General features: G+C 38.1%; 5 protein-coding genes and 1 long non-coding RNA gene across 14 annotated transcripts; 2 read left to right on the top strand and 4 right to left on the bottom strand.

The window, feature by feature from the left end:
- LOC126857337 (uncharacterized) lies at nucleotides 1-4409 on the bottom strand. Its single transcript, XR_007688483.1, has 3 exons — nucleotides 4054-4409; nucleotides 1108-2539; nucleotides 1-133 (listed from the first exon to the last, which is right to left on the bottom strand). It is a non-coding gene; the product is annotated as an uncharacterized LOC126857337 (long non-coding RNA).
- Nucleotides 4410-4701: 292 nt separating this feature from the next.
- On the top strand, nucleotides 4702-9136 carry LOC126857333 (actin-5C). Of its 2 annotated transcripts, none has more exons than XM_050606659.1 (2): nucleotides 4702-4866; nucleotides 6842-9136. In XM_050606659.1, the coding sequence occupies exon 2, from the start codon at nucleotides 6861-6863 to the stop codon at nucleotides 7989-7991; it is 1131 nt and encodes a 376-aa protein (XP_050462616.1). In that variant the 5' UTR covers nucleotides 4702-4866; nucleotides 6842-6860; the 3' UTR covers nucleotides 7992-9136. The 2 variants fall into 2 exon arrangements, with proteins under 2 accessions (XP_050462616.1, XP_050462617.1); XM_050606660.1 differs by lacking the exon at nucleotides 4702-4866 and adding an exon at nucleotides 5736-5894.
- Nucleotides 9137-9800: 664 nt separating this feature from the next.
- Nucleotides 9801-23220, top strand: LOC126857367 (hydroxyacylglutathione hydrolase, mitochondrial-like). 6 transcript variants are annotated; one of them, XM_050606724.1, is made up of 9 exons: nucleotides 9817-10084; nucleotides 10199-10320; nucleotides 10407-10491; nucleotides 10725-11099; nucleotides 11199-11376; nucleotides 21648-21763; nucleotides 21962-22304; nucleotides 22373-22476; nucleotides 22545-23220. In XM_050606724.1, the coding sequence occupies exons 1-9, from the start codon at nucleotides 10046-10048 to the stop codon at nucleotides 22815-22817; spliced, it is 1635 nt and encodes a 544-aa protein (XP_050462681.1). In that variant the 5' UTR covers nucleotides 9817-10045; the 3' UTR covers nucleotides 22818-23220. The 6 variants fall into 6 exon arrangements, with proteins under 6 accessions (XP_050462676.1, XP_050462681.1, XP_050462679.1 ...); XM_050606719.1 differs by lacking the exons at nucleotides 21648-21763; nucleotides 21962-22304; nucleotides 22373-22476; nucleotides 22545-23220 and adding an exon at nucleotides 11471-12890 and having other exon boundaries at nucleotides 9801-10084; XM_050606721.1 differs by lacking the exons at nucleotides 9817-10084; nucleotides 10199-10320; nucleotides 10407-10491; nucleotides 10725-11099; nucleotides 11199-11376 and adding exons at nucleotides 21036-21156; nucleotides 21262-21410.
- On the bottom strand, nucleotides 13149-18380 carry LOC126857364 (TBC1 domain family member 16). Its single transcript, XM_050606716.1, has 5 exons — nucleotides 16448-18380; nucleotides 16009-16348; nucleotides 15496-15921; nucleotides 15104-15397; nucleotides 13149-14964 (listed from the first exon to the last, which is right to left on the bottom strand). The coding sequence occupies exons 1-5, from the start codon at nucleotides 17208-17210 to the stop codon at nucleotides 14580-14582; spliced, it is 2208 nt and encodes a 735-aa protein (XP_050462673.1). The 5' UTR covers nucleotides 17211-18380; the 3' UTR covers nucleotides 13149-14579.
- LOC126857365 (ATP-dependent DNA helicase Q1-like) lies at nucleotides 18562-20932 on the bottom strand. The gene is made up of 2 exons (XM_050606717.1): nucleotides 20797-20932; nucleotides 18562-20428 (listed from the first exon to the last, which is right to left on the bottom strand). Exons 1-2 carry the CDS (start codon nucleotides 20846-20848, stop codon nucleotides 18684-18686), a joined length of 1797 nt encoding a protein of 598 aa, XP_050462674.1. The 5' UTR covers nucleotides 20849-20932; the 3' UTR covers nucleotides 18562-18683.
- Nucleotides 23221-23293: 73 nt separating the features above from the next.
- Nucleotides 23294-25977, bottom strand: LOC126857371 (high mobility group protein B2). 3 transcript variants are annotated; one of them, XM_050606728.1, is made up of 5 exons: nucleotides 25845-25977; nucleotides 25654-25766; nucleotides 24054-24124; nucleotides 23636-23981; nucleotides 23294-23543 (listed from the first exon to the last, which is right to left on the bottom strand). In XM_050606728.1, exons 2-5 carry the CDS (start codon nucleotides 25672-25674, stop codon nucleotides 23436-23438), a joined length of 546 nt encoding a protein of 181 aa, XP_050462685.1. In that variant the 5' UTR covers nucleotides 25675-25766; nucleotides 25845-25977; the 3' UTR covers nucleotides 23294-23435. The 3 variants fall into 3 exon arrangements, with proteins under 3 accessions (XP_050462685.1, XP_050462686.1, XP_050462684.1); XM_050606729.1 differs by having other exon boundaries at nucleotides 25654-25762; nucleotides 25845-25962; XM_050606727.1 differs by lacking the exons at nucleotides 25654-25766; nucleotides 25845-25977 and adding an exon at nucleotides 24354-24583.
- Nucleotides 25978-26558: the final 581 nt, after the last annotated feature.

Here is a 26558-nt window from a genome sequence, read left to right on the forward strand (position 1 = left end):
TGTGATGGCCTCCTTCGGAGCTATCAAAACCGCACCAATCCACTTTTTCGCGTATCTCCGAGAGAGGTAAACCATTCGTCGAAAAATGATCGAATAGCTTTAGTGATCGCTCCTGATCAACTCTGTATAAATTCTAAAAATGCAAAGCGAAAAGAAAGTCGGATGAGCTTTCCTACGTGCAAGCTTAAAATAATAAATTGCATTAAAATAAATTATATTAAAATAATGATTTATTTAGCGTTTTATCGTTTTATTTTGAGACATGCCGAACAACGATGTTGAAAATTAAAAATTCGATATTCTCAAATTCCCTCGCTTTAATTTCAATGACATTTACAGCGATTGTCGGATGTTCTTGTTTCTAATTCGCACATTATCACACGTTCAACGCACTGGTAATTATACGCGAGATTTTAATTATATGTCATTAATTAACGGCATATGAGGAGAAAACAATGCAAATTTCCAGACGATTCTCCTACTACAATCTTGAACTTGGGAACTATATTAATACTAAAAGAAGCTTGTGCAGTAATAGTATAATTCAAGAAAGTTTCTTGAATTATTAAAATTTTAAAATTATAAATATTTACTGAAAATTATATATATAAATATATATATAGGGGATACTATGAAATTTCGTTACGCTCTTGCTCGCTATTATCATCCTTTTTCTTTCTTGTTTACTGACATTGATTCTAATACCGGCGATAAATTTCTTTTTGCATGAGCTACTATACATTATATTTGATATATATTTAATCATTCATTTGACAATTCTTATTCCATTTAAAACAAAAAAATATTCGCCTTTCTATGCGCCGTCGATTCTTAGATATATCTGGCCTACTTTATCATCGTATGCATCGAAGACATTACACTCTACAACCTAATCTTTAAAAAATTTGCGCTTAGTATTACGATACAAGCATTCGCAAAATTTCTAATTATAAATTGCAAAAAAAATAACGACACGCAACTGACACAATAATAATGAAATAACGAGAAAATTAGCCATTTTTGGCTAGATAAATACAATTCATTGAACCATGACCGCGTTTCTTACGCGGCCTCTGAAAAAAGAGCCAAGAACGCTGATTGTGCTACCTTGATGCTAAGTTCGTCTTCAGGTTGTAGATGCAAGGCTGAATCCCAAGAATTCTCACGTCATTCGAAATCTCCTTCGAGCTTGTCGACTTTGCGCGCGCTATCAATCGCACGATACGTTATTCGTTCCACAACGTGAAATCAGACTCAAGATAACGATCCAGATCCGCGAAACCGAGCCAAATATGGTCATATATCCAAAAGTCTTCCGGTAATGAATATGCCGTAGCGCTCTCTCTCTCTCTCTTTCTTATTCTCTCGCTAGTTGAGATTAAATTATATACGTGTTTATAATTCTCATGCACATTGCCGATACAGCTCGTTAGGCTTGTTAAGAAAGAAAGAGAGGGGAAGCATTAGTCAACGACCCGCTTTTGCAATTCTTAATAATCCGTATTAGTGGTACGTTTTTATAAGAGTGGATTCTCGAGAGAAAGACGGCTGCTTCGGCGTAACGTTCCACTCGCATGACGCGAAGCCTGGAACCCGATGATGACTAATCCATGTGGATGTGTCATATCGCAAAGGCCGAGTGCTGTCTGATCGATTGCACCCAATGCTTTTCACTCTCACGAGACATATGCACAAAAATATTTTATCGCTTTCCATTAATTAATTATCAGAATTCGTCAAAAATGTAAAAGATGATTTCGTAATTTCTTGAAGAAAAATTCATGCATATATATACGCGCGCGCGCATGTTCATGTAAATACTTTTCTTCAAAATTATTACCGCGACGCCGCGTGCGATAGAGCGATCAGAACGGTGTGATGATTATTTAGTTGTCGAGATACATATCAGATTTCTCCATTTTAAATGAAATAAACTAGGATTAAATATAGCAGTATCGAGTATTATTATCGCACAGTCGAGATTCCTCGCTGGCGTCAATCAAGTGTATGACGGTACTGTTACGACGGTGTCGGATAGATAGCATCGTCCAAGAATCACATTAACAGCTTATGTTGCATTATACATGTATGATCAATGATGTTTTTGAATATTTAAAAGAGGTTTCAAAGTTCTTCTAAAATTTGTTTTAATAACGAAACTTTCCTTGTCAAATTATTTATATAATTTTTTCGTTACTTATGCTTCTCTCTCTCTCTCTCTCTCTCTCTCTATCTATCTATCTATCTATCTATCTATCTCTTTATATGCGCGCGCTTTTCTTTATATACATTTTTTTTTGAAGCAGCGGATTTTGTGTAAAAAAAATAGATACGTGTAGAACTTGTATCGTCGCATTTCGCATACGCCACGTGCACATGATACCGGTTTCGATAAAATATGGTGCCCACTTTGGATTTCTCGAAGAAGGTTGGATTTCTTGAAGAACTACCTGTGCAAAGGCTCAATCTTTCTTCGCACGTAACATCAGTTTTTTCGCTCACACAAATCTTCAAAAAATTCTAAACGTAGATCCATATCCTGAAAAAAAATTACAATTAAAGTTGAAATATTTTATTCTTGGAATTCTCTCGGTTCGCGCGAATGTCATAATTTACGTTTATTCATCAAAAAATGACGTATTCACGAGCGTTCGTGAGTCGCGTTTTAATCGCGATGATAACTCACGAAGAGACATGTGTTGCATTTCGCTGAAGGGGAAAGAACGTTGATGACTCGAATGTACGTATAATAGCGCAACTTCGGGCTTCTCGGGATCTTATGCGAGGGCCTTGATGCGGGGCCCTATTTGGTGGACAAGGTCGAAGCGTCTCTTTCGGGTCATTGGGTCTTTGGAACGCGCATAACAGAGTTAATTATTTGATTGAAAAGATAGAGATGGAGATGCCGGACAAGACTTGTCTTTATCGTGCTATGTAGTTATCAACAAGTCATCGATCAACAAGCCAAATTCGATGGAATCGGTATGCATGGTACATATCATGTATATGATAATTACATTGAAAGGAAACGGTTGCGTTTAAATGACTCGAATATAATCGGATGTCCGTAATGATATCGAAAACATGCGTTTATTATGAATGAATCAACGATTCGGTGATGTATCGGTAGAATGTATATATGGTGTGGCTCCGAATCGTCCAACATCTCACAGCAGATCCACATCCGCTTTTTCGTGTATATTCGTGGGCGGTCACGTGCTCGGCTACGCAAGCACGCGAGACAGCTTCGAGAAGGAGCGTATCGATTTTGAAAGGGGGCCCCTCTTCTCTCCGCTCCGCAGCGCGCTTGCATCGCGCTAGGTATATCTGTATTAACCGACACACATACACACGTGCGTGATGCGCGCGCGCGCGCAAGCCCGTAAGGGCCCGGCATGACGTGGCGAAAGAGTGCAACGCACCCTTGCATCCCTGTCCTTGAATCTATTTTTATCGACTCCGTTGCGTTTATGAGAAAAGGAAAATAAAAGAACGCGTATCTATTGTAATGATTTTTAACGATTCGACGCTTCTCGAGTCTAGATTTTAATTCGTCATGTATCCCAATGTGCGTTGTAAGAGAAATGCATTACGATTTTTATCATCCATTTATGACGAAACTTACAATTTTATCGTAATCGGAGAATTTCGTGGATTTTTCGGTAGGCGCTAATAATAGCAATCGAAACGTATGTCCAATGTTTTACACATTGACAATTATAAATCATATAATCATTTTTGAAAAGAATTTTTTAACAAGCTTCCGTTGCTCATATATATTACATCGGCCTTTTATTATTCTTTTTAGAGACTTTTCAACATAACAAACTTTTCTATTTACATTTATTGATAATAATAATAATATTTCGGTGTTTTTTTCCAAAACATTTAAAAACTACTCGATAATGCCGTGAAAGTTTCGAAAATTGTTAGCGAGGCATGGCTATCGCTGACGAAAGAAAAAGAGGAAAAGAAAAAGAAAGCAAAAGATAAGATATATAATTTCATTTCGATAATCTTTGACATTAGCAAATCGATGTGCGTATAACTTACTCGAATATCTTTAAAAATTAAAATACGCCACGTCGTATAGAATGTTGTTGGAAATCCTACATCATCGTCGATAAATACTGATAAATACGATGTCGCGAAATCACGCAGGCAGGTAGCCCGCGATCCCGCGAACGAACCCTTCCGCCTAGCGTATACTTCCAAGAGACATTATGCTCTCTCTATCGTACGATTTGAAGCGGCATTTGGAGAATCTAGCCGCTAGCCGGTTGGCGGACCAATCACCGCATCGCTTTCGTTTTATGCCCATATATGGCAAGAGCTGTGAATGTGCACGGGAAGGGGAAGGACGAGTCCATCCGCGCTGAATCCCAGGGGTGTGCCTTGCGAATCGGCAGGTACGTCAATTCCTGCGAATAATATGATAAATCAGAACGGCACATGCGGCATCCGAGAAAATTTTCCATCACTCAGTGCTCATGGTCGCGATCCTCCGATTTATCTCGGCTGAGAAAGGATAGAATTTTCGGATAAAACGGAGATTCGTAAAAATCCCCGGTATGCCGACCATACCCCTCGTGGACGAGTCCATGTGACGTGACATGACGTGTGACGAAGACGATGAGGCGAAATCGGCGAGGAGTGGCGAGGGGGAGGAGAGACGAGGAGAGACGAGGTGGCGCGGCGCGCGATACCGGCTTACGGTTGTCGTACGGCTACGATCTCGCTCGCATCGGCTCCACGTTCGCGGTGCTAGTTCATTTAGTGTTCGTTCTCCGTTGCCGCTCCATCGAGATTCGCTCTCCGATCGAGAATTTCGATCACGTTTAACTGCGCGTCGAAAGAGAGAGACAGGTAAGTGAGTAATAGCATCGACCGCGCGACGGGTACCCTCGGTCAACTGTCACGCGTCGGCGAATTTTCGGCAGCCGGCTCTCCGGCGAACAAAAGAGCAATCGCTCGCGTGAAATTTTTCCGCTATCTGGCCGGTAGCCGATAGCTGATAGTCGCCATAGCAGGGCGTTGCTCCGAATGCATAGCAACGCGAGCGTGTCGTTTACTTTTTTTCTTTTCTCAACTATTCTTTCTTTTTCTCCGCGTCTCGAATTTCGAATAACGTCGAACGAGACTATCGCGACAGGTTGCCGTCGAGTGGTTGCGGACGTACGTATATCCAGACAGGTGGTTGCCGTTTATTAATAGACGAGACGCGTAGGCCGCGTTACTAACCTACGACGACGGATACGAGCATCTGCTCTTCGGCAACGGACGTTATTGTAGGTAAACGGGAGAAATTATAAATTGCGAGATTGATTAGCCGTTATTAAAAAAAAAAAAAGCGCCTCGGAGGATATGAATAGAAGCGCTGAGAATTTCGTCCTGGACGATCGTGAGGGCGTCTATGATAAATTGGCGAAATTCACCCACAAATACGTATTTGGTACACATCGAACGTTATAATCGATTCGATTACAAGACCCTCGCAGAGTTTCGGCGGTCAATTTAGCGAATGCATTCACGCACATACATATATATACATACACACACACATCCATCCATCGGTGCGTGAGACCCAACCGGTTCGTCGCCGACGGGTGTGTTGAGGGGGAAGGGAAAAGAGGGAACCGGCGGACCCCTCCGTGTCAGAGTACTTCCATATATGGTAAAGAAAGCCGGGATTGGTCGAGGGTGTCCCACCCTTATTGGCCGAGCGTCGCATAGTGGGGAATCTAGGAACAACGCGTCTGTTCATATAATACACCGCGGGCGGATTGTCGACTACACTCTGTGTTCGGTGCTAGATATCGGCGGATTGTGCGGTGGTTGATCAGTGTCGCTGCTTACAACTTGTATATAACTTCCTTTTTTTACACACTCAAAACGTAAGTTCAAGTCATCGTGTAATATCCGCAATCGTAGAGCGCGCGATTTTTAGGATTGCGTTTTAAAAAGAGAATAATGTACGCCGATAAGAAAAAATATCGAATGTATAACAGTATCGTTGTGCGAACGACAAAGTGACGGGTGTGCTGGGTGAGCGCATCGAGTGTTTTAAAGTGGATGTAACGGTTAGATCGCAACATCCGTCGAGATTCGTGAAAGAGAAGAGATTCGAGAATGTGTATCGAGATATGTTTACACGATGATTCACGTTTAAATCGATATCGTCGTTAAATTTGCAAAATTTCCAATCGCGAAATTTCCAAAATGTCACGCGTGAGAGAGACGGAGAAAACCACCGTCTGCCGCCGTCATCGGCTTGTGAAAGGGCGGGGCGGGGTACAGGAGCAGGGTGCGGTTTCGATAATTAGCGATGATAAGATTGCTTTCTCGCGTCCGCTTCGTCGCGCTTGCCTTTCGGTGCACTTTTTTTTTTCTATATTGATAAAAAAATCCGTACATTTTTCGTTTTATTTGTATCTCGAATAGTCTCGCGACTTTTCGCAATCGAATCGTTTGATTCTTGCTACTTGTGTTACATGTCCTTTCGACGCCATCTTGAATGTGTTTGAAAAGCTGGCACCGGTTACCGGCTCTCAAATGGAATTTTCAATTTACCGACACGTTCGCTAATGTGTTTCGACAAACAAATTTTTCTTTTCTTTTCTTTTTTTTTTTCATCTTTCCAGTAAATGATACTTGGAATAATAATTGTTACAATTGTCGAATTGCTGTTTTTATTTACATGTAAAAATTCTTTGAAGTGCAAAAAATTAAAGAATAAAATAAATTTAAAGGCATATTTTTCGCTATTTCGTTATTTTATTAACGACAAGATGATTAAGATTATTCTCTCCTTGTTACGCTAATCCTAATGTTTCTTTCGTAGATAAATCAAGAGAAGAAACATGTGCGACGAGGAAGTTGCCGCGCTCGTAGTCGACAATGGATCCGGCATGTGCAAGGCCGGTTTCGCCGGGGATGACGCACCCCGTGCCGTCTTCCCGTCGATCGTTGGCAGGCCACGCCATCAGGGTGTCATGGTCGGTATGGGACAGAAGGACTCCTATGTCGGTGATGAGGCTCAATCGAAGAGAGGTATCTTAACGTTGAAGTATCCGATTGAGCACGGTATTGTTACCAACTGGGACGACATGGAGAAGATCTGGCATCACACGTTCTACAATGAATTGCGAGTAGCTCCGGAGGAGCATCCGGTCCTTCTTACCGAGGCTCCCTTGAATCCTAAAGCCAATCGCGAGAAGATGACTCAAATCATGTTCGAGACATTCAATACCCCAGCCATGTACGTTGCGATCCAAGCCGTATTGTCGCTGTACGCCTCAGGTCGTACCACTGGTATTGTACTGGATTCTGGTGATGGCGTCTCTCACACTGTACCGATCTACGAAGGATACGCCCTGCCGCACGCTATCCTTCGCTTGGACTTGGCCGGTCGCGACTTGACCGATTATCTCATGAAGATTCTCACGGAGAGAGGCTACTCTTTTACGACTACGGCCGAGCGAGAAATTGTCCGCGACATCAAGGAGAAGCTCTGCTACGTCGCGTTGGACTTTGAACAGGAGATGGCTACAGCGGCCTCTTCCTCCAGCTTGGAGAAGAGCTACGAACTTCCCGACGGTCAAGTTATCACTATCGGTAACGAGCGATTCCGTTGCCCGGAGGCTCTCTTCCAACCCTCGTTCTTGGGTATGGAAGCCTGCGGCATTCACGAGACTACATACAACTCGATCATGAAGTGCGACGTCGACATTCGTAAAGATCTGTACGCCAACACCGTTCTGTCCGGTGGTACCACCATGTATCCTGGCATAGCCGACAGAATGCAGAAGGAGATCACTGCCTTAGCCCCGTCTACCATGAAGATCAAGATCATTGCCCCGCCTGAGAGGAAATACTCCGTATGGATCGGTGGATCGATTCTCGCATCGCTTTCTACCTTCCAACAGATGTGGATTTCGAAGCAGGAATACGACGAATCCGGACCCTCCATTGTCCACAGGAAGTGCTTCTAAGCGCGCTTTTTCCATCGCATATTATCATTCCCCGATCCCTAAACTTGGAGAAGAGATAAAGAAGAGAGAGAGAGAGGGAGAGGAAAAGAGAGAGAGAGAGAGAGAGAGAGGGGCTTCTGATTCGTTTCGCAGGCGGACGTAACATCAACTTCCGCGACGATTGCCCATTGGTTTTTCCGGGGCGAAGGTAGCTTCTTTCAATTCGGATGTACGTGTTTAAGATACGCATGTTAACGATTAAACGAGAGGAGAAGAGGAGCTTTCGACATCTCCTCCCCGCGACGCGTGTTCCTCGGTCTCGGCGGCGATCCAAAATAAACCTGCGGTTCGTTCTTGCTCTTGTTTAAACGCGATCATTTTTTTCATCGTTTCTCATCGATTCAATATAACGATCTTAAACATGTGCCCCGATTCCTAAATACCTTTTTCTACCTTATCTTATAATCGAGTCCTTTGTATTATACATTTGAATAACTTGCGTCTACTACACGGTATTTAGCCAAACATTCCTCGCGAGACGTCCTTCTCTCAACGCGAGTAGAACGCTTCCTTTTCGTTAAACTCGTCGCTCCATTGTACGCTTCGATTGCCATTTTTCTTCGAGGATTCGAGCAAAAAGAACGTTCACGCGAAGATAAACTCCGAGATTTCTGTTTGCGGGAAAGATCGTCGATTGTTCTTCCCGCGGAAGGAGACGATGGACATATGGCAATCAACGTCGGTCAATGCATTCCGATCAATGTGCTGTATTTTTAAGAGGCGCTTGCGTCAAAGCTAATACACAAAACACGTTGTACGTCATTCCGCGCGCAGAGAGATAAGCCTCCGACTTCTTATCTGTTTATTATTATTATTTTTTTTAATTATTATTTGTCTATCGTTGAGAGAAAAAGATGGCCTTTTCTGTCTTCTTTCTTTCTTTCTTTTTTTTTTTACACGGTGGGGTAAACCGCAGATCTGGAAATGTCCTACGAACGTTCGCTCAAATAAATGGAAAAAATGAAAGACACCACCACGGTTTCGACCCCGTAAGCGTAGCCAAAGTATTATAATTTATTCCCATTGTATTGCGCAAGACCATTCACGTACACATCCTAAAGACTACTTTAGACTTATGGGATTATAAAATAAAAGTCTGAAAAATATGAGCTGTGAGATCTGTCGAGTTTCTTGAAATCGCAATCGTCCGCATCCTCTCATCGCATCCCGTATATCCCTGTCTATAACGCTTTCATTCAATGTATATTTGTATTTACGAATATCGTTTTTACATATAATGTAGTCTTTATAACATTGGATATTAATTACTAATAATATGATATAATTATTCGAAAATCTAAATTTTTATTATGCAAACCTGATAAAAAATCAAAACTTTTTTATTGAAAAAAAAATTAGGGGGAAGGTTTTAGCGAGAGAAAAATGTAACTAGTAAAATAAAAGAATATTTTTTATAGTTTTAAAACAATGATAAATGTAAAGAGAGAGCAGCAAAATGAGATAAAATCTTACAGGGACTGATGCTCTCTTTAGCTCTTGGATTTAAATAGCAGTACAGCAGGAGCTTCTCGTTTCCCGAAATTTGAAGGAATTCGAATCGCATCGATAAGAATTTCAATAATCAGACTAGAATAATTGATCATTCTAGCGCATTCTCACGATGTCGCTCATCACGACATTTTTCTCTGTGATATTACTCGACAATTTGTCATGTGTATTTACAAAAAATTGATGACAAATTTAAGTTGAAATGTTCAAATCATCTCCGAATCGAGAAAAGATATATAGATGAAAGTTTATCGCTATCCTTTGCGACTACGTATAATTGATCTTGATCGCATTGCGCGGGCATATTCGACGATAAGAATCAATTTGCGTCTAGTCTGTGATCGGTGACTGACAAAGGCAGACGTAGGGGCTCCAGGGGCGGTGGCGGAGCAGCGGCAGAGGGCAGAACCAGAAGTACATATGTGATAACGAGACGTGACGTCTCGTCTCGCAGCGTCTGTTTAGATATATCCTCTCGGAATCTTCGAGTTTAGCGCTGACTCGAAATGTCCGAGCAGAATGTCAGCGATCAATATACAACGTGGGTAAGGAAACGTCCGAGTTTGAATTGTTACTGTATTTATTGATGACATGAATCATAACCTAAATTAGTAAACAAAAACATTTGGAGAAATTCACATATGCTCGGATTCGCATAGGTCGGATTCGTGTACATTTTCAATCTCATCGTTGGAACAGGCGCCCTGACTTTACCCGCGGTATTCAGTCGAGCAGGATGGGCGTTAGGATTAAGTGTCATTTTAATATTAGCTTTCATCAGGTATGTAGAAAAGATCTTGTCACAAATTCTCAGGAAGACATGCTCCAAGCTTATATATTTCATCTCACTGAATTTTCTTTGTACAGTTTCATTACAGTTACATTCGTCATAGAAACGATGGCGTCAGCTAACGCTATAGTCACATGGAGGCATATTCAGCATCGAAAACGTGTAAGTGTTTCTGGATTTACTTTTATTTTTTGCAAATGACAATCGAACATTCTAACACCTTAGAAAGATGGAATAAAAATAACAATGAAAGGTGTACATTGCAAAAGCGTATAAGCATACGTGCTGTGATGATTTTACATAAATATAAAATAAAATTAATAATATAAAATTGCCATAAACACAAAATTTATGTTGTAACAAATATTTATATCGAGATACATGCATTTTTTCAGATTTTACAAACAATAGGTGAATCCGGTCCTTCCAATTCAGATTCGGAGGATACTCCGCTCGTAGCACCCTCTTCGACTAGTCCAGAGCATTCAGATATGTCTTATAGATACTATGTGATTCGTGATAAGATAGAGATGGGTCAGATGGCATCCATCTTTTTCAACAGATTTGGCATTATCTTGTTCTATTTATGTTTTGCCATATATCTATACGGAGATTTAAGCATTTATGGGGCAGCAGTTGCAAAGTCATTAGCGGATGTTGCCTGCACTTATTTGTCAAAAAACCTTACGTGCAACGACACGATACCAGACACTGAACCTTGCTGGGACGGTTTTATGATAAATCGATTCGATGCATATAGAATATTTCTGGTATGTCAGTGGTGATTTGAAAAATCTCAGTAGTTTAATGATTTTTGCCAAAATTATAAAGCTGCAGGCTAATAATGGTTGCGCTGTTTCTATTTTCAGACAATGTTTGTACTATCATTGGGGCCGTTTGTGTTTTTTAATGTTCAGAAGACCAAATATCTTCAGCTGTTGACTTCGATAATGCGCTGGCTTGCATTTATTGTAATGATTGTCTACGCTTTGAAAAATCTTATCGTACACGGTCCTCGAGGCGATCCACCTATCGCGGATTTAGCCGGTAAGTCGAGGAATTATGATAATTATTAATCTATGGCTTTTGATCGATTAATACGTAATCGCTAATTATATAAAGAGACACGTCACTATTTTAGGAGTTCCCAGTCTTTTCGGCGCTTGCGTTTATTCCTTCATGTGTCATCATTCGTTACCAGCACTTGTTTCACCGATAGCGAATAAATCTAAGCTAAATCGATTTCTAGCACTCGATTACACATTAATAGCTTTCTTTTATTTATTATTAGCGATGACAGGTATCTTTGCCTTTGAGCATTTGGATGATCTTTATACTTTGGATTTTGGACCGCGTGGCTCGGGTGATTGTTCCAAGAATAATAATATTTTTATTCTCCTTATAGAATATTTTTTAGCGCTCTTTCCAGTGTTTACTTTAAGTACCAGTTTTCCCATTATAGCCATTACTCTTCGAAATAATTTGCAGTCGCTCTTTTTAAATGAGGATAAGGCTTACAATTTATGTATTCGGCAATTCGTCTTCCCTATCTTAGCAGTAATACCGCCATATCTGATCGCGATGAGTACCAAAGATTTGTCGAAATTAGTTGGTATTACAGGATCATATGCTGGAGCAGGGATTCAATATTTAATACCTACATTCCTGGTTTATTATGCCAGGCAAAAGACTAATAAGATCATCGGCCTTGGCGTCGTTAATAAATTTGCAAGTCCTTTTTCGGGCAGGTATTGGTTGATTTTTGTTGTAGTATGGGCGATTGCGTGTATGATTTTAGTATCGGTCAATTTCATGCAAATACATTTACAATCCTCCTGAAGTAGTCAATAACAAAATTTGTATTATATTTATATTATACAAAATCAAAAGAAAATAGAGCTTATGTTGTAAGCTCGATTACTAAGAAGACACAGATAGGTGTCAACAAAAGTATTGGTCACATATTACGAATGATACATTTCACAATGTATCGATAGTAAAAATATAAACATTACACAGAATCATTCAACAGTTTTAATCGATATTGTATAAGCACTCGATACAAATTGAATGAATGGTGACATGAAAGTGAAAAATCAGAGATACACTAAGAATAATTGCCGATATATTTGACGAAATTTGAAATCTGTATGAAATTTCATAACTTGGGACGCTGATCGTTATTTGTGGCAGTATATGCTCACATGTTTGTATGATGAACCGACAATACTTTAGCACAAGTCAGCGTGTACAACTTAAATATCGAATAAGTTTCATATAAGGATATAATGTGCATGTAGAGAAAAAGAATTTACTCGTTCTCTTTATATGTATATATATATATATATATATATATATATATATATATATATATGTATGTATGTATGTGTATGTGTGTACACACACACACACACACACACACACATATATACATACATATATACTTTATTTTCATAGAATTGCCCCGGGACCGAGAAGTGCGTAATTTCATTATTGTAAGGAAATTCTAATAATTCGTTGTATCTGTATTTTTTTTTATACAGTAAAATTATTTCTCCATATTTTGTGTATTTATAATAAAATAATGTTAGAGCGATAAGTGATAGTAGTAGTAATAGCAAAAGTATGATGTTATGTTCTTTTTGAGATCGTATTTTTTATATAAGATATGTGTAAAACTGCCAAAAAATTATTCGCAGCATGTCCGTCACACTAGTGTACCTGTGCCCGTATAGTGTACAATGAAGAATATGTTGCGAGTGTATATATATATATATATTTTCCAAAAGCAATTGAAATGGATAATAATAAACAGTTAATTATACAAGCCTCTTACCAATTTATTCAAACTGGTATATGTACACACATATATATTTTTGCCTTCTTATATTTATTTCGAATAGAGATCTCTGCACAAGGCAGATTTTAACATAGATAGACATTTCTCTTCAATATTCCAACGATAGAAGATAGCATAAAAGCGATAAAAGCTATTTTCGATAAAATTTTATATTCCTGATTACATGGATTAGCATGGAATGTGTTACAATGGCCTTTTTTGCATATAGGCACAGTATTTGTAAGATCCTGAATAACCTTATGTCTTGCTTTGTGTCTTGATTTATATTCGTAATAACGGATCATAATAATATAAAAAACACAAAAAAATAATAAGGTAAAATATTTATTACTTTACAATTATTCAATGAGAAAAATTAGCTTATTCTAATAATCTTTTTTGTTTTTAAATGATTCCCATAAAAGTAAGAATAAATATACAACATCTGTGTGCAACACTAAATAATTGTGATTAGCAAACAATTATGTTAAACTATATCAATAATTGAAGCGACAATTCACATTACAAGCTTAAAGTAAAACGTTCGACGCTGTTTTACATAAGCGCAAAGTATTGACATTCTCATACTGAAAGTATGAGAATATCATACATATATATATATATATATATATATATATATATATATATATATATATATATGAATGTACGTGAACACTTCGGAGTGAATAGACACTGTTAATTTATACACCCGCACAAAATTCGGATGTATGATTTATAATAATAAATAGTTACTTTTTCGTACTATATATGACATTTGATTTCTCTCTTTGGTTTTTCGCGGACGAACTCGCTACTAGATTGGTGCCTACGGAATCACACGACGGATATCTTCCCCCAGCTGGTGGCACTCAGACTTGTACTAGTTTATCTTTCTCACTCATCAGTCTTACACTATAAATACTGCAGATCTATCTATTATATCGCGAATCTCTGCACTCGCGTACAACTTTGTTTACTTCTTAAGCTTATTTCGACGGTGCGTGAATTTCATTCGAGGATTGATATTTCGAGATATGTCTTTTGTGCTTTGGCATTAAATTCGGACTGATGTGCAACGGTTTTTTGTCAAAATCCGAAAGGTGCTTATGCAGCTTTGTACAAGAACAAAGATGCGCATTACAATTCATATCGTCGCAGGACAATTGAGCTTGTAATTTGCATGTAAAAATCTAGAGAGTGTAATTAGCTAGATATACAATATTTGGTAAATATTAGTTGCTTGTAGAAAACTTATGCTACGAATCGAAGGTCTGGCATGTATAAAGAAAGATCGGTGTATAAAGAGAATAAGAACTTACAATAACTCGACGAAATGAGTTAATCTATATATTAAATAATACTGATGCTCTTCTATTTTCTCATCTCGTATCTTCCTATCAAAATTACTAACTTACTCATAATTACTTAAATAGGGACAATGTGTATCTTCGTGACCTATGCACTCTATCACTGGGTCGTGTGTGCTGTCCCACATCCCCGGTCCGCATTGCCGGCAGAGACCGGCTAACGTGCAAGGCAAGCGGACAAGTTGACGGAAATGGTAAAGTAGGCCTCGTGCCTTTCTAAGTATAACGTTCCCGTCCATATACATGGCCAGTGAACTGAAATGCAATAACATTTCGTCCGTTCGCAGATCCTGGGCAATCACATCGTCCGCGTAAACGCACATTATAGCGAGGCAGAGAAACAAATGAAAATGATCCGTTAAATAATTGACCCAGCAGGCCTCCCACATGACAAGAGCTATCTCGGTTGGAAATTCTCTTTTCAAGCATCTGTAATGAGGAAGAAAGGGAAGAAAAAAAGGAATAGGAAGAGGGGGGGAGGGATACGATAAAAATAATTATATATATATATTAAAAACTGTGTAAAATTCATATATAAAAATGCACACATTACAATAGTTGTACTTACAAAAGTATCCAACGATGACAGAACAAAAGTTCTAAAGCGTCGGTGTGATTTTGAAGATGCGCGTAAAAATCCGGCACCATTATTCTCACTAGCTCTCGTAGGTAGCACAGATTTCTATCCATGTCTTTGTCGGTCGGAGTGCACACAGCCACCGATCTTTGCATCAGACCCGCGAAACACCAAAAAGCTTCGATTTCGGAGTTGAGTTCGGCTAGTAGCGGAGCCAAGAGATCAGACATTCCTTGGGTGTAACCCAAGCGGCAGTTGTATACCGCGTAATTGAGTAAAATATTTCTACAAGGGCAGAGCAAAACAAATGAGAATAATTAATAGGTAATAGTGATAATGTGCGAAGAGATAAAGGGCAATATCGATGCGTTGAAATAACTTACTTCATTACTTCGATGTTGGGATTACCCTCGCCGGCGTAATATGGATTACCTCTATCCGTCCGAACGACATCTTTCTCCACTATGCATACCACGTTTCGCCAAAAACGCTCGGCCTGTTCCGGATTCATGTTCAATCTACGTCTCTGTATCTCCTCGTACTCTTGCCGTCTAATAGCATCGATTTGCTCTCTATCCTCGTACGTGCTCTGATAGGAATAGCAGTGCAATAGAAAGGGCCAAACAATTTTTCGTAGCGCCGGTTCCAAGCCTCCGAAAAATATTCCTTTGCGAAGAGCAAGATCGTCCTCCACCTGGCCACGTTCATTCAACAGGTCTTTCCAAGCTAATGATGTAATCATTGGTACTTGGCCCTCCTCGGGATGCAATTCATCCCGACTCACCTCCGGTCTGCACACCATAAAATGCCTGTGCAAAACAGTTCGTTGTGAATATTAGATATATCGATACGTAAACAAACTTGAACAATTTATATTCCAGGCAATTATACCTGACCTGTATGGCAGAGTTTCCTCCGTGTCCGTGCTCAAGCGTGGATAAAGCAACTGATGCCATTGATGTAGGGTAGCGGCCAACCGATCCAAGCCGCCGTGATGAAAGTGCAAGATCTTATACTGGCTTTCTCTGCTCGCCACTACCAACTGGCCGCAGGTACAAGCAGGATCGGCGAAGAACAACCGCAAGGATCGCATCTCGCCGAGATCTACCGAGAATTTTCTGCATCGATGCGCTCTGCGCAATGTCACGGGCGACGCGGTCGCGCTATCGGGAAAGGCAAGATTATGTTGAAGAGCTAAGAGTTCCGGGGATCTCATCCACGTCGGCATCTCCTCAGCTATACAAACAATGTCATAATATCATTAATTATGGGCGAAAAAAAGACAATTACCCGAATCGTAACATACAACTTAAATATCTTTTTTTTTTCGCCTACCGTCAGCAGATACCGAGATTGACAAGCTGCAGGTGGAAGTTAATGACAAACTGCGACTCTTGACGCTCACGTCATCGCGAAAGGAGAGACGCGACTCCTCGTCGACGCTCTCGTTAAAATTACGCTCTTTCGAGTCCCTTCCGTTCTTCTCGTTCTTCCTCGACTCTACGGAATCTGGAGTCGAACGATTCTCGGTCTTTTCGTCAGCATTCTTCTCAGATTCGTCGCCTGGACGACGTGGAAAGTCGTAACCGGAACCGGAACAGACGCGTTCGCAATCACCGCAGCTAACGGGTTCCTTCGCCTCCAAACACATGTCCAGCTTCCCATTCCCGTTGTCATTCTCGGCGTCGTTCTCATTCTCGTTCTCGAGCACGCGTCTCGCGTCCGCGCCACGTGCCTGCGCGGTTATCTGGGAATGAGGCAGGACGGTCGGATCGTCGTCCCGATGATGATGCGATGCGGCGTTCCTAGCGCTCAGGTTCTCCAATGCAGTCGGATGCTTGCGCAATGTGCTGTTGGGTATCCAGCTGAGATGCAGAGTCGGCAGATTCGAGTTCTTATTCAGCTTGCACGTTACGGTCATGTATCCGGGATGATGTACCACGTCGGCATGCTGCCTCATCAAGGTCGGAGGGTGCACGCAGACGTTATTTTTACAAAATAACGCCTCTCCGTCCTGATAAATGACGCGTCGATTATCCTGGCCGCAATCACCAAGGATATAGCTGCTCGCTTTCCGCAGAATATTTGGCAGAGGCATATTCGTCTCCTGATCACTCACGCTGTCTTCCTTCGATGAAACATGATATATCTTGTGACAAAAAGAGACGACGATGACGATGCTCGGATCACTCTAAGCTGAGAAATCTAAGCATTCATTGGCACGGAAATCCGTCTGTTTATCGTCTTTCGTCGTTCGCGAGACAGTTCCTTCGCTTTTCCAAACTCGGCCCGGACTGTCCTCGTCTACTATGAAATGCTGGAAGTGGAATTGGCACCGACGGGATCGCGAACCGAGCCCGACCAGCGGAGGCGAATGAGAACGAAGGGCGAGCATAATCGGTACGAGAAGGTATCGAGGGATGGATCCGCGCGAGTCCCACGATTTGTCCTACCGCAGATTACGGAATGTTATCGCCGTCAATTAGCCTCGTTACATATAAAGCGATAACGTGTATCCGTGCCGTCAGTTTCCGCTTCAGAGATAACGCGGGCCGTGCGCCGTGCGTAGTCCAAGGTCCCACTTTGGGGGAGACTCCTCCCCGTCTTTCATCGAAAAGGGTGGATGCTTTGGAGGACTCTAATTCTTTCCAGTGTTTCAATCGACATTGCTGAAACCGAAACGCGACAATCTTCGCGATAAACAAAGATCGAGACGAGTTGGTGGGAGGTAGGAGTTGAGTCTCCTATCGAGACAGTAGATCAACGTTTCGTTTCTTCTGAATCGTCGACGTAATCGCTGCTCGAGCGACGAGCGATTGCGCCTTCTCTGCCGCGCAAGCATGCAACCACGACTGCACGTCGACTTGGACAAAAAATCCTGCTAAAATATCGGTAGTGTCGCGCGCATACGCGACATGTACTTTGCTCTCGAGAAATCGTGGTCTGATTCTAATGTTTATGACACAATACTCGATGACTGGTTACGCAATCACACAAACTCGCGGCAACACGACGCGAAGCGAGACGAGGCGACGCGCGGCACCAGGCGTACACACGGAGACACTTCTTATCCTAGATCAATATTTCCATCTGATCGCGAAAGTCGCTCTACCTACCACCTATACAGATACAGCTTCTCCTACTATCCAACTCACTGACATTTCGCACTTCGTAGGCCGTTTTTATCGATTATCCACCGTCTCTTGTACGTGTTCATCACATGTTTCGCTTTCTTTCAGCTTTTTTTCCTTATTATGCGTAATTTTCTTTTTATCCGAACTTATGTTATAACGTTTTCATTCGCGCAAAGCGATGACATAAATTTTCCGATCGTGTCCGATTAGTTCAAATTTTATCGCAATACGAGCGTTAATAATAAAGTACTAATTAATGAAATTATAATTTACATTAATAATCGAGTGAGACGATATTTTTTGCGCCAGCAAAAGTTCTTTCAAGAATATAGATTTAGAAAAAGAAAAAAGTATCTATAATATAGTTGCAAACATCTGATCATTTTGTGTTTTTATTGTTTAATCATCATACTTTACCGTTGTTTTTCTATTCTCGATCATTGGTACAGTTCGTAATTGAAGAGTATCTTGTGTTCGTTGTTGATAGCTAATCCCGATTTAGGACCGCGTTTAAGATATGATATCGTAGAATACGCTGAGAAATGAAAGTCCTCTTGCAAATAACCGTTCACTAGCAAATGTCCTATGATAGCCTCCGCGGTTTCTCTCGCAAAATTTGGCACGGGCACATTAGGTACTCTCAACAACGAGGCACCTTTGCCGTACCAGGCATCTACAAGCTTCAGAGCTGTCAATCGTGTTTCGTTTTGCACAGCCTTTGTCATAATTTGATACAGCTGTCTGCAATATTTCCCTATGTCTACCTCTTTTCTAGTAATCGGCTTTTTACAATGATCGCACATTTCGACGCAATCGCTCGCATTCCAAGTTTCCTCAAAATGAGTCGCTATTAAGCTTCGTCTACAGGATGTTTGATCTAGGCAATACGTCAAAACTTTGTACAAATTTTGCAGTCCGACTTTATCTTGAAATACCATAGTACTCAATTTGAATACGTCTGCCAATCTGTAGAGCACGATACATGTCGATTTTTTGCCGTCTCTGCCCGCTCTACCGCTTTCCTGATAAAAATTCTCCATCGATTTGGAAACGCAATGATGTATTACGAATCGCACATCCGGCTTGTCGATGCCCAATCCAAAAGCGATGGTCGCGATCACCGCTTGATACTTGCCCGATATCCATTTGAAATAAACTTCCGATCTGTACTCCGCTTCGAGCATCGCGTGGTAGCATCCGACTTTAATACCTCTATTTCTTAAATCCATGGTCAATTGTTCAGCATCCTTAATCGTGGTTGTATAGATTATGCCTGATTTGCCAGCGAATCGATTTTTCAAGAGATTTTCTATCATCGCGAGACACGTATCCTTATCCACTGGTTTGCGACGAACCTCGTAATATAAATTGGGCCTGTTAAACGAAGCGCGTAAGACTAGGCAACCGCTAATGTCCAGCATCTTTTGTACGTCTACGATGATCTTAGCCGGAGCCGTGGCAGTGAGACCTAGAATCGGTATGCCCGGAAACATGGATTTCAGCACACCTAAGAACTTGTAATCCGGTCTGAAATCGTGACCCCATTGACTACAACAATGTACCTCGTCTATAGCAAAACATTCCAGACGTCCCAACTCGTACGCTTTTTGCAGCTTGTTCATAAAACGATTCGACTTTGCCATGTACTCTGGCGTTACATAAATGAGTTTTAGATCCGAGTTTTTATCCACAAGCGCATTCATGGTTATTTTGACACTTTCTTTATCTGCCTTTGCGCACAACATCGTAGCTTTTACGTTAAATTTGTGCAACCCGTGTAATTGATCCTCCATCAAAGACACTAATGGCGAAACTACTATAGTTGTACCTTTGCTGATTACAGCCGGTAATTGATAACACAAGCTTTTACCACCACCTGTAGGCATAATTAATATAACATCTTCTTTGGACATAATTGCATTCATAGTTGGTAATTGTAACTCTCGCAACATCTCAATCTTGAAAACGTCTTTTAAAGTTTTCTTGAGTCTTGCGGACCAATCAAATTTCTCGTTGTCCCAATTTTTCTTGGATAAGGAAAAACTTTTTTTCAAAAGAGCGTCATCGCGTAACTTTTCCTTGCGCTGAATCAATATCTTCTTACGATCCTCAAGTTTCTGCAAATCGCTCTCTATTTGTTGTAACTCGTAATCAATGGCAGCTATTTCGTCGTTCTCAGTGACTAAAATTTTGAAGGAAAACCATAGAAATAGCGTGCAATTATGAAAATATAATGTAATTTTATTGATGAAGAGTTAAAGAAAACGGCTCATAAACCTCTATAAAATAACAGAGAGTATCTAATATTCATAAATTCATTATAATAAGTCTTTCTTTAATATTGAAACGAGGCAAGAAAAAACGAAATACTTTGCATGTCTAATCACATTAGACTAATTCTGCCGATAGGTGAATTTTAAGATTAATCACACACGCACACACACATAATGACTTTTCTTTGTATACAATATGTTAAGCTAATACATGCAAAAGTAAAAAAATAGAGAAATTCTACAAAAACTTTATAATTTTTTATTATACTTAACCAACCTTGATACTCGTCGTCTATCATAACCACATCCTTCGTGTCATTAAAAGACATTTTTAATCAGTTATTTAAATTTCCTTATTATATATGTTAAAATATTAATGTATCATATTTCTATATAAACCACGCGAAAAAATCTATCAAATATAATCTATCAGATACGATTACACGAGATAACTGTTGCGGTCTGGAAGATGCTAGAGACGCTTTAAAACATTACATTAACCAATTAGAATAAAGAAATTTTCCTCTGATTGGTCATTCAAATGCTTCAAGGCATGTCTAGCGTCTCTTTCTGACCGCAGTCAACATCCGCGCCGGTAGATACTGGTCAACAGCTGATTGACATCGGGTGATGCTAGGTATAAAATTTTTTAGTATAGTCCAGTGGATGGATGATAAGTCGTACTTCCATCAGCCTGATTGTTTTTTTATCAATCTGGCATCTATCTTTGATTGATTATCAGGCAAGTAGAAAGAAGCGACGACACTTTGTGCGCACAAAATAAATGAGGTGCCAAGCAATTTTAAACTTCCATCACTATGTTCCGTCAAGCTGCACTTCGCGCATATCCGACATGGCTCGAAAACAAACTCACGTCTATATATTTTAGGGGTATTTGTTTTATATTCACCTCCTATTCGCGTTCTATACAAAGCTCTAAAGCTAGCATTATTACTTTATTGCGGCATGATAAAGTTCTAGTTGTCTCACTATTGGTTTCCAATTTTTCAAATTCTTATTAGTATTTTTCCGTATTTTTGCAATTGACAGATAGCATGTATATTATATTGTATATTCAGTTGGATATATACATATAAATTATGTCTATTGTGAACATTTTATTTTTAGCAAAGAGCATTTCTTCCAACGGATTTCATGGATCGCATAGTCTTAGCACAATAGTTGAACATTGTAAGATGAAAGTTCAAATATTACCAGCACTTCAAGATAATTACATGTATTTGGTATCTATCGTACTATTTGAAATAATATTTATACAATTTTCTTAAACTTAATATAGAAATTTTTAGTTCCTTTTCATGATTTACTCTAGTTTACAGTAAAATAGCCTCTGTACTCATTTAATATATATTCTGATAATTAATTTATCATAAACATGTATGAAATAACTGAAATTTTTAATACGCATTGTTTTTTGTAAGATTATTGATGAAGCGACACAGGAAGCTGCTATTGTGGATCCTGTCGATCCAGAAGCTGTAGCTACAGCTGTTCAACAAAATAATATTAAATTAACAAAAGTTTTAACTACCCATCATCATTGGGATCATGCTGGTGGAAATGCAAGATTATTGAAAAATTTTCCCGATCTTTCCATATACGGTGGAGATGACAGGATAGAAGCTATTAATCACAAAGTTACACACAATGATACATTTCATATTGGCAATTTATCAGTCAAATGTCTAGCGACACCTTGCCATACGCGTGGACACATCTGTTACTATGTTACTGGGGAGGAACATTCGCCATCTGTATTTACAGGTAAAGTTAGACATATGATGAAGATGAAATATATCCATGTATCAAATAAACAAAAGATCAATTTACAGGAGATACACTTTTTGCTGGAGGCTGTGGGAGATTTTTCGAAGGTACTGCTGATCAAATGTACAAGGCACTTATTGAAATCCTGGGCTCCTTACCTGAAGAAACGGTAAATTATTTGACTCTTGAATTGTGTAATTCATCATTTTTTAGATAATCATTTTTATATTTCTATAGAAAGTCTACTGTGGGCATGAATACACAGCTAACAATCTCAAGTTTGGTTTACATGTGGAACCCGAAAATAAAGCAATTCAAGACAAATTGAATTGGTCCCATATTCAACGTGCCAATAATCTTCCAACTGTGCCTAGCACCATTAAAGATGAAAAACTGACAAATCCATTTATGAGAGTGCATGAACCGACTGTTATGAAACACGCACAACAAAATAATCCTATTCAGACAATGTTTTATTTAAGACGCGAAAAGGATAGCTTTAAAGCTTAAAACACTTTGAACAATACTTATATATCTTTTTATTCATTGAGTATATGCATTTAATTAATATATTTAAAAATATGGAATGTATAGTGTAAAAAATATGTGAGATAAGATATCCAAATTGAATTTTATAATGCACAAATATAGTATAGTATATTAAAATAAATATTTGAATTTATATTTATCTTCTATTTCCACAATTTTCTAAATTCATGTTGTTTCTTTTTTAGTTTAGTTTATTATATAAAAAACTTATAGTTGTGTAACAATATATTCATTAAATATACATATACACACATAAATATATTAACAGCATGTGTAATAGCAAATTTATATTAATAAATTTGTGTATGTATTAATATAAACTTGATTTATAAACAATCAAAATAATTACTATTTAAATATTAAACTGTGGTCATAAATTATTAATATTGTGAAAGATAATTATTTATAATTATTAATATAATTAATGAACAGGATGTTTTGACTTTAAATGTCAAAATCTCTAAAGGATTTATCGATTGTCAACAAATTTGGGATATCCTGTATATATAACTATCATTATAATTTATGTTAATATAATTAATATAATTATCTTCCACAAGAAAGTTGTTTATATATTTATTACGATGTATTTATCATTTGACATGGTGCTTCTTCAGTCTTTTTGTTATATATTTGCATTTCAGCGACATATTTCTCCTTGGATCTTTCATACATGTCATAATATATCTGAAACAAGGCAACATATTCCAGATGTATTCAATATCTAGAATGATTATAAATCAATCTTCAATATTTATGTATGTAACATTTGATTTTACTTTCTTATCTTCAGAGCTGAGAGATTTCCAAGTGGTCGCAAGTTGTCTAGTAAGCTCTTGTTTACTAGGTTCCGGTTCTCCAGCTAAGCGTTCCATTACACGAGGTCTCTGCTCTTGACAAAACTGGAAGAAAGGATTAGCAGGTCTCTTTGGCGCATTTGGATCAGCTTTTGCACCCTTTCTCTTTGTTCCTTTTCTAGGTTTCTCATCTTTAGTATTGTGAGAGGCACCTTTCCCTCCTTTCTCTGACTTTGGAGTTGTTTCGAATACACTGTTCTCCTCTAGTACACCCATTGGTGCCTCGCGCCAACGGTCTCCATGTTGATTCAATCGATCGATTAAAAATCTATGATTAATAATCACGAATGACGAAAATTGCAGAAATTTCAAACTAATGTATAATCTGCAAAAAACTAACTTTTTCTCTTTCCTTGTATGTCGAAGAAGCTTCCTTACCATCTGGATTCTATAGACCAATCTCTCATTCTCCTGTAGTTGAAAAAAAATACATAGCTTGAAAAGATAGTTGTGACAATTGTCACTTGTGTGTAGAATATATGCCATAGTGATTTTGTTGAGAGAGAGATAGAAATAAAGATACATGGATGGATAAAAAGAGAGAAAGAAAGAGGAGGGAGAGAGGAAAAAAGACGGAGAGAGGTAGCGAGGGAGAAAGTTGGAGAGGGAGAAGGGAGAGAGAAAGAAAGAGAGACTTAACCTGCTGCAAAATATCACATCTTTCTAACAGTAATTGATACTTTTTCTTGAAGATATCAAACTCCTCTGGTTCTACGTCGTACTCAGATTCGTCGGACATTGTAAATTATGAATTTCACACTGTCTCTTACATATATACTGACTTATATACGACGTGATTATCTCGATATGGTTCAGCACTAGAGGGAGCACTGGAGTAGTTTAACGAATAAGTTGTTTCTGATTGGCTGCAGCCATTTTTATGCAAACCGAAAATGAGGAAGACAGAAATGAGAAAGAGAGAGCAGTACAACTATAGTCATATAGTCTCTGACATTCAAAAAATTGTATTTGTTTTTTTTCGAAGTCGTCTATTTCCGATTTTCATAATAATGACAGACTGATCTATCTCTCCCTAAAAGGACCTCTAAACACCTGTTCTGAAATTCACTACCAATACTGTAGAAATCTAGTTAGCTTTATTAAATTTTACTAGTGGTGAATTTTAGAATTTTAGCAATCAATAGATTAATTATTTCACCTTTTGTAATTTTATACAAAAGAATATTCAATTGTTTTCAAGTTTTTGATTAAATTTCGATTAATTTGCAGAATAATCAACAGCAAAATTTTAAAGTTTTTCTACATGTATTGTATAGAAATATTTTGATATTTTGATATCATTCTGCAAGTTTTAATCAACAATCAAATAAATTTTCCAAATTTGGTTCCAAGATTTCACATGTAAAATATAATATATATAATCTACATTTATAATATATTGACAATAATAAATTCTATAAAAAATATAGATCAAAAGATTGCAATGCTGATGAGTTGATTTTTATATATTTTCAATTCTAATCATGTCGCGATTACTTGCATTTTGATTTACACATAACGTTGCAATTTTACGATGCCATAAAAAGTGGACAAAAAATTTAATGAGCTTGATTTCATATATCTGTGAAAGAAAGAAAAATAAATGTTTTACGCATGTTTTGCGATCACGAGCTAAGCGATTACTTCTCTTTTTTGTCGTTTAAAAGTTCACATAGAAATAATTTAAATAAAATAAAATAAAATAAAATTGAAATTGAATGAAATCAATTATATGTCTCATTATTAAGCGAAAAAAAATTGAAAGAAGATTCTTAAAGAAAATGTCGCGAAAATTGATACTAAAATTATAGCGAATTTGGTTGAATAGTAGAGTATAAAACGTTATCGTACACAAATTTACAATGGCATAATTACTTAAGTAATTAAAAAAATAGAATAATTAATTCTAAGAGAGCTATTTCTTAACAATATGCATGTACCTTAACAATTTGCAAAGACATCTAGAGATCATCCCAGAGGATGTAAAACATCTTTTAATCCTTCGAATATATGTGTTGTTAGAGTTATTGTTGTTGTTCAATATACATTCTATCTAAAATAATATAAGTATGTGATTTCGGTTGAGATTTACAATAAACACGAAATATATATTTTGGAATTCATATCTTACATTGTATTATATCTCTTTTCTCTTTCTTCAAGGAGCTATTCTATTTCTATATTTACTCTAGAGATATAATTAATATCTTTAATTAGCACACACGATCTTTACCAATAGTAAACTTATTGAAAATTACTTCTACTTTGACGCGCGCGTTCTTTCGCGTATAACAACGCACGAATTTTGAAATTATAGTCACCAATTTCATGAATGATCGCAGCGCGCCAAACGTAAGATGTCGTAACTAAAGTACCATGTGATCTAATTTAGGCTGTGTACACTTTTGAATGGCAATGCACACATTGTCAGAAATAAAAATATACATATATGAATAATTTAAAAAAAAATAACTATATTGAGTGACATGTTAAATGCCGCTATAAAAAAAAATTTGTAATACTGCTAATCTCGAGATATTTATATCGAAATACACAATTTAACAAGATCTTATAATAAAGAAAATATTAGAAATAAAAATAAATATTAATATTATAAAGAGCAATTTGAAATTATTTTACTTCAAATAAAAGAACGGGATGAATTAATTATTCCTAATTTTTAATTCATTATGAGTTAATACATTATTCATCTATACCCTTATTTGAAGTAAAATAATTCTAATAATAGCTCTTCCTAATATTTAATATTTAATATTTATTTCTATTCTTAATATTTAATATTTATTTTCCTAATATTATTTTATATTATTTCCTAATATATTTT

Source organism: Cataglyphis hispanica, chromosome 21 (assembly GCF_021464435.1).
Source record: "Cataglyphis hispanica isolate Lineage 1 chromosome 21, ULB_Chis1_1.0, whole genome shotgun sequence".
Lineage (NCBI taxonomy): Eukaryota > Metazoa > Arthropoda > Insecta > Hymenoptera > Formicidae > Cataglyphis > Cataglyphis hispanica.

Coding starts and splice junctions, on each gene's coding strand:
- LOC126857364 (XM_050606716.1), bottom strand. CDS start 17,210: ATGCCTCTGCCAAATATTCTGCGGAAAGCGAGCAGCTATATCCTTGGT. Junction 16,349..16,447: donor AATCTCGGTATCTGCTGACG/GTAGGCGAAAAA, acceptor TTGTTTGTATAG/CTGAGGAGATGCCGACGTGG. Junction 15,922..16,008: donor GAGGAAACTCTGCCATACAG/GTCAGGTATAAT, acceptor TGTTTTGCACAG/GCATTTTATGGTGTGCAGAC.
- LOC126857371 (XM_050606727.1), bottom strand. CDS start 24,452: ATGTCCGACGAATCTGAGTACGACGTAGAACCAGAGGAGTTTGATATC. Junction 23,982..24,053: donor CATACAAGGAAAGAGAAAAA/GTTAGTTTTTTG, acceptor TATTAATCATAG/ATTTTTAATCGATCGATTGA. Junction 23,544..23,635: donor TCAGCTCTGAAGATAAGAAA/GTAAAATCAAAT, acceptor GCCTTGTTTCAG/ATATATTATGACATGTATGA.
- LOC126857365 (XM_050606717.1), bottom strand. CDS start 20,848: ATGTCTTTTAATGACACGAAGGATGTGGTTATGATAGACGACGAGTAT. Junction 20,429..20,796: donor GATAGACGACGAGTATCAAG/GTTGGTTAAGTA, acceptor TCAAAATTTTAG/TCACTGAGAACGACGAAATA.
- LOC126857333 (XM_050606659.1), top strand. CDS start 6,861: ATGTGCGACGAGGAAGTTGCCGCGCTCGTAGTCGACAATGGATCCGGC.
- LOC126857367 (XM_050606724.1), top strand. CDS start 10,046: ATGTCCGAGCAGAATGTCAGCGATCAATATACAACGTGG. Junction 10,085..10,198: donor GCGATCAATATACAACGTGG/GTAAGGAAACGT, acceptor GGATTCGCATAG/GTCGGATTCGTGTACATTTT. Junction 11,100..11,198: donor ATGCATATAGAATATTTCTG/GTATGTCAGTGG, acceptor TTCTATTTTCAG/ACAATGTTTGTACTATCATT.